Source organism: Lycorma delicatula, chromosome 7, assembly GCF_047948215.1.
Source record: "Lycorma delicatula isolate Av1 chromosome 7, ASM4794821v1, whole genome shotgun sequence".
NCBI lineage: Eukaryota > Metazoa > Arthropoda > Insecta > Hemiptera > Fulgoridae > Lycorma > Lycorma delicatula.
In genome coordinates, this window is record NC_134461.1 from 41,631,087 (window position 1) to 41,638,264 (window position 7,178).

General features: G+C 26.8%; 1 protein-coding gene across 1 annotated transcript in view; it reads right to left on the reverse strand.

Annotated features, from left to right (window-relative positions):
- The window catches only part of Peritrophin-A (Peritrophin A), a 46,375-nt gene extending 44,562 nt beyond the window's left edge, over positions 1-1,813 (reverse strand). The window contains exon 1 of the mRNA XM_075370356.1: positions 1,700-1,813. Within this exon, the coding sequence (XP_075226471.1) occupies positions 1,700-1,754 (55 nt within the window). The 5' untranslated portion in view covers positions 1,755-1,813. The remainder of the gene's footprint in view (positions 1-1,699) is intronic.
- Positions 1,814-7,178: the final 5,365 nt, after the last annotated feature.

Consider the following 7,178-nt stretch of genomic DNA (forward strand, 5'->3'; position numbering starts at 1 on the left):
AATGTTGGGAAAGTTAAGCTTTTCCGACAATTGTTTTACTTTTACAAAAAGTCAAGTTTTTTTTTTACTTTTCATTAACTTTTATTATTTTAAATTACGTACAGTTTTTGTTTTTCTTTTGGATTATTTAATTAATTTGTATTTTATACAGATTTTTGCTTCAGGAAAATATTTTAATGCAAATTACATAATATAACTACCGTATGTGTGTGTGTATCGGTATGATCTGTGTGTGCGCGTGTGTATTGGTGTGTATATGTGTGTGTTTTTTTCACAGTTTAGTTATGAAATCGATATAGGCTGTATTACCTTAACAATGTAGTGACATAAACTAATAACAATAGTGTTCCATTGAATTATTAAATAGGCGTAAACAATAGAAAGTACACGACTATTACCTCTTTTTAGATTATTACAGGATTCATCTAGACCTTTTGTGCGATACTCAATAACTTATAATTAATTATGTTAATTAATTTGTTGCATAGTTTGTGATTAGTAAAGATAAATGAATATGTTAAATACGTTGTATGTCGTAAGTTAAACGTACTTTCTAAAAATAATTTTAAAAAAATCATGCTTATATTGCACGAATATAATGTATGTTATATTATGTATATTAACTAATACTTGTAAAGTTCATGAACTATTCAACTTATTGAGTGTTAAGTATATACTACACTAGTCTAATCGTGTTTGTTTATGCGCGCACGCATGCATAAATATACATAAATAGGCCGACACGAAATCACATGTAATCTCTCGAACAAGAATGTTTTTTAAATTGATTTATTACGATTTATCCGAATTCAGTAATTTCAAAAAAGGTCTTGAGTTTGATTTAAATTTTAAATACAGTAATGAAACTTAAAGGGAAGTTTTAACATCTTTTTTAGTATTTACAAAAAAAAAATATCGTTAAATATGATATGAGTGCCCAGTATGGGAAAAAATATTTTTTCTAGTTTACTTAACCAATTTAGCGAAAACGAATTATATATGTATTTCCATTCATGGCCATCAGTAATATGCAGATGGCGTTGTACTTTATAAAAAGATTTTCTTTTAATAAATAAAACCTGATTTACTCGAATAATATTAATTTCATTAAAAAAAAAGTTAATATTTCAAAAGCAGCCAACATTTAAACGTACCGTCAATTTTTTTCAGTGCATCCTTTAATTTCATTTAACTGTGCACATTATTTGAAATACACTTACATAATTTAATTACTTTGTAATATGTATAGATTATTTGTAAATATCGTAGATGATTTTTATATTTGAATTAAGATTTAAATGTATAATTTTGTATGTTTTTTTTTTTTTTTAATTTTACGTTTGTTAATTTGTGTGATTCAAAAAGTAATTTTTCTATTAACAAAAATAAATATCCTTAAAATATGTACCATACAATTAATTATTATCGTTCGTTTAATAATTTATATAATATTCCATTAAAATTTGTATTAGTAAATGACGTTTTATCGTTTACATAAAGTTTATATATGTAAACGGTTCATATGGATATAGAGATATGTATTGTTTACATATTGTTCTTTTTTGAAATTTCATAGTGATGTATTTGCTAAAAAAATTACACATCTCGATTTAAAAATTGTTATATATATCTAATTTATATGTATATACATAAAAATATATGTGCTATAATGAATGTGCAATTTTTTTTTTACACTGACCACGAGTGTAGACAACGGTGAGAGCTGTGGCTAGGACCACGCTGAACGCTTGCATCTTGGAGACTGTCCGTCCTTACTCACCTAACATAACAAGGTGGAGTGGGGGGTTCCACTTGAATTGTATATAAGCCATGTGTGCAAACTAAACTAAGTAATCAGCTTCTTTTATTATTATTATTATTATTATATAATTTAAGCCATTTAATTTTGCTAGGCTATTAAATAAATCATTAAAAATAATTATTTTAATCCGTTTATGCGTTTAATGATTTTAAAAAAAATTAAAATTGTATGCAATCTTTTTTTTAAATAGATTATAAATTTATCTAAGTTTCAGAATGACAGATTGGAATTTACAATATCTTGGAAAAGTTTCTTTGTCATTTATCTTACCGTATCACTGTTTACGTGGAAAATCTATTTCCTACATTTAAGTTAGTATTGTATGCGCTTAAGTCAATATTTTACGTGTAAAATAAAACAATTTTTTTGTCTTTGTTAAATCGAATGGATCAACTTATTGTAAAATATTAATACACTTTCAGTTTTAAAATTATGTACATATTTTTATTATTTAAAAAAATAATTAGTATTTACAGTAATGTAATGGAAAAATATACTCGTTCAATTTTTTTATTTACGTGTGAAGTAAAAGTTAAAAATAAACTAAGTTTAAAAAATAAAATTTATTCTTAAATCTCAGTTATATTTAATTTGGAATTGAATAACTACTGTAATAATTAATTACTGTAATAATTACTGTAATTTGGCATTGGAATTAAACTAAAGAAGAATTTAAACTGGTTTTTTATGGTATTTTTTGAAATAGAATTTTTTTTAAAATTTTCATCAAGGTACCGATTGTTTTAAAATTGCAACTAGTTTATAAAAAGCCGTTCGTAAGAAATGTAAGACGAGAAGTGATAAATGTTGATTAAAAAAAAAAGCGTACGGATAAATGATAAGGCTACAAACGAGCTATAGTTACGAATTTTTAGAATGTGAGATTATATATATATATATTTTTTATTGTTAATTTTACTATTGATTGTATTAAATTTACGCATCAAAATACTTTGAATATCAGAATCACATAAACCTGTACATCTTTTTGTTGTGATAATTCAGTAAGAAATAATGATTAGGAAAGCAAGCCTTAAAATTGTATTTGTAAATGATCTAACTTTTCGTTACGGGAAGTAGTTACAGCGAGACTACAAGAGGAATTTTCTTTAGAAAATAAAAAAGAATTTTCGAAATTGTTGCGTTTGGTGATGAGTAAGGTTTAAAAATACATAAATAACTTATGGGGCAGATTGAGAGATTGCTTCTCCTTTTGTTGAAGTTTGTTATAAATTTCATTATAAGAAGCAGTTTTATGCAAAAATTTTAGATCGTGCTTCTCGTTTTTAGTTCCATGTACGAAGTAAAGTAATTATTGTGATCACAAAAAAATTCGGTTTTTTAGATTTCAACGGAAATATCCATTTTTACCATCCCTGAATCCATTTTGACTAGTTTCGATGTGACATCTGTATGTACGTACGTATAATAACTCAAAAACCGTAGGATGTTGAAATTTTGGGTTTAGGACTGTTGTAACATCTAGTTTTGCACCTCCCCTTTTGATTGCAATCGACTGGACCAAAGGTGTCCAAAAAGGCCCAAAATCCTCAAAACATTTGGGTTTTGGATTTTTTCTTAACTGCAATAATAAGCCCTCATTGAGAGTTTTTCAACGATATATCATAAGTTGTTTCATTGGTTCAGAGTTATAGCCTTAATTAATGAAGTATTTGTTTCTTACAAGGGGAAGGCATATCGGTTCGAATCCGACTCCATTTCCGACTTTTTTAAAATTTAAATATATATATTGACTTATTAATAATTATTATTAACCTGTTATTGCAAAAAGAGTACTTTTACTATAATTCAATAATAGTAATAAAAAAAAAATTATGAAAAAATCAGAAGTTATTAGTGAAATAAAATTTTATGTACTTTTAAAAATGTGTATATGTAATTTATTAATAGGCGTACAAGGAAGTCATGTGTTGTCCACATCAGATTTGTTGAAACATCTGATTATTTATATTAATTGAAAATTATAATTTAGAATCATATCATTCTTATTTATGCATTTGTTTGTCTACTTGATAATAAATATCACTATAAAAGTTAATCTCCTGTTTCGTTTTTGTTTTCATTTTGTTGAGGTTACATCATAATATTTAAAAAAAAAACATAGTATCAGATTGATATATAAGACTTAAATTTATTTAAAGAGTAATAAAGGGTCTTTTGCTCTATCTAGTATTTCAGGAAAGATTATTGAATTAACAATTGTATAAATATTTTATGTTAATATAAACTAATATTTTAGCAATTGTGTAACTGTCCACTTTATTAAAGAATTGGAGGATCGTAGCTCACTTTCAAATGAAATAATTTTGAATGAAGTGCGGCAAAAATGTATAAATGTAATTTAATAGGCGTACAAGTATGTCGTGTGGTGTCCACATAAGATTTTTTCTCAAGAAAAAGGAAAAATTTGGCATAGTTTATAAAAAAAAAAACTAAATATTAAATTAAAAAAATGAGATTTAGGTGGTCTACGGAAATCCATTTAGTATGTCAATTTGGGAGTATATGTGTTCACTAGCAAAATATAGTAGTAGAAATTTGACATCGAATCGACAAGATTGCCCCGAGCTATATTTATAAACTTGGGAGTCGATTATTTATAATCTTTTAAACTCTTATTTTGTGAAAATTACATTTTTGTCTCTTAATGGCATAATTAAGAATAATTAATTATATTTATTATTTTAATCTGCTTAAGAATAAATTTAGATATAATTTTATCGAAAATCATAAAATGGTTTTTGAAAAATTCAGAGTTTAGGTTTAGTAAAATTTTTGTGTTTATAATAGTACTACTTGTGCAAAAGCGATATCCTTTATACGATACGGCTTAGTTTGGTTTCCAATATTTCATATGTAAGGATATACAGCCGAGGTTCTGGAAATAAACAGATAAATTATTTGGATGTTTTTATTTATTAGTGGCTCCTACAGAATTAAAGGCCAAGCAAAAAAAAAAAGATTCGTCGAACACTTAGTAGGAAATGTTTAGTCGGTTAATGATTTATGGAAGGAGGACTTTTGTAAAACTTGAAACATTTCCGTGCTGTCTTTCATTGTTAGAGTTTTTGATACAATATTGCGTTTGATTGGTTAAGAATGTTATATGATCATTTTTTGTACTCTGCAAGTCCAAGATGTGATCATCGTTTTCCCCATTGAATCGGAATACAAACACGCACGAACAGGTTTCGTGTACAAATACACGAAACCTGTTCTCTTCTCTTTAAGTCCTTAAAGCCTATTTCCTTTAGGTCATTGATAATCCTGGTCCTTCTTTTATTTTATAACCTACATTTCGTCAGTAGCGGCAGAAATCCAAAAGCAAACTTTTTTTCTTTAATTACTGTTTCTTCTTCTGCGACTTTGTTTCATTCAGTGATGTCCTCTTCTCCTCCGCTTTTTTAATGCGTATTCATTTTTTATCTTGTTCGTACAACTTTCTTCATAAATACCATTTCAGATTCCTAATTTCTAGTCTTTCTTTAATAGACTTAAGTCTGTTTTACATATCACATATAATTCATGCGCTTCAGCCAATCTGTTCTTTTATAGGTCGATGTCCATTTTTCCACTTAGCAGCCTCAATTCTTAAATTTCTCCTTTATAATTTCTATTTACATGTTTGTTCCTCTTCAGTTTACTGTAACCGTTGTTTCTAGTTATATAATATTTAAAAAAATAAAAATTAATTTTTTTAGTATCCGAATTATATGTTATTTTCTATTCTTACGTTTTTTCGCTTATCTAATATCTTTTTAGAAAAAAATATTTTTAACAGTTGTAAGAAAATTTTACCAGAATAATTAGCTCTAAGTTCAACACAGATCGAACCGTACAGACCACCGGTATATAATACGGTTTGCAACTATTATAAAATAATAAAATCTCGTAAATTATTGTGCGAGAAGTTTGGTCCCTGTAGTCTACAGCTCTAACTGAAATTTGAGTAATAAAGAAAGGTTGGTAACATTAATATCTGAAGAGTGGAAGGTTGGACTAGGTCGGTATGCTTTATGTAATAATAATTTTTTTGTCAGGATAACGAAAATATATTTTATACCACGATAAAAGAAGTCTGTAAACTTTCAATAAGTTTTTTTTGAGCTTATTTGTTTTTCATAATTTTTATAAACCTTGATAAATTGAGTAAACGTTTGTTAAACTGACAAGCGATTTTTAAAGTTATAAATTCTATACAATTGTTTTAATGATTTTATTTCATATTTACATATCTTGATAAAAAAATGTATATTTTATTACGAATTTTTCTATATTTATCTATTTCCTCTGACCTTTTTTAGAAAATAAATACTTTATAGCATTAAGTGTATAGTATCAAATGTCATTAGCGAATTACAAGTGTAATGTAAATGTGTAGTCCTGAAGAAACTCAGGCCGACTATTCCTGAGGCGTATGATTAATTGAAACCCAACCACCAAAGAACACCGGCATCCACGAACTGATATTTAAACCCGAATAAAAGATTAACCTTAATTAGGATTTGGACCTGAAAACGTCGACTTCGAAATCATCTGATTTTCTACGACGGCTTTACTATTAGATCAACCCTGGTCTTTTTTTAAGAGTAGATCTACGTAAACGAGAGAAAACGGAAAAAATTTAGCTGAAAATTTCTTTGTGTTGAAAGAAAACGACCGGAGAAATCACAACTGGAACAGAATGTTTGGAATTCATTTGTGTTCCTATAATAAATAGCTATCTAATTGGTTGCATGTCAAGATACCACCTTGTACGTAATATTGTCGGTATCCGCTGGTCTTTTCTCTTCTCGTGTTTAATTGTTATTTGTTCTGTCCTATCTTTTACGTATAATTTAAACATAGAATAGTATTTTCTTAGATATTATTTTCTAAAAAGAAAAAATAATTGATACATATTAAGTACAAATTATTAATGAAAAAAATATACATTCACATGAATACGTGAAGATAAAACTAATGAGGGTGAAAAGGGTTCATCTGAGGTGAAAGTATAAAAATAATGGTGGGAATTATATTTAATTCTGACGTCAGTTAAAAGATGAATAATATTTTGGTTTTTGATTTAGTCTGGATTCAGTGATCTTTGACAAAAAATTTAATTTAACAAGGAATTTTAATAAAAAATTGCTCTATATTTAAACTTAAAATATATCTGCCCCTGAGGTAAATATTTTTAATGAGTCTGGTAGATGATTTTCACGTTCACCTTAATCCAGTTGGAAAAGAGGTAATATTTATTGGGAGTAGCTTTGAATTTTAAAAATTGTTATTTAATAATTGGTTTTACAAAAAAATACTTCGTTTCAGTCTAAAAGGAGTCTTAGATTAC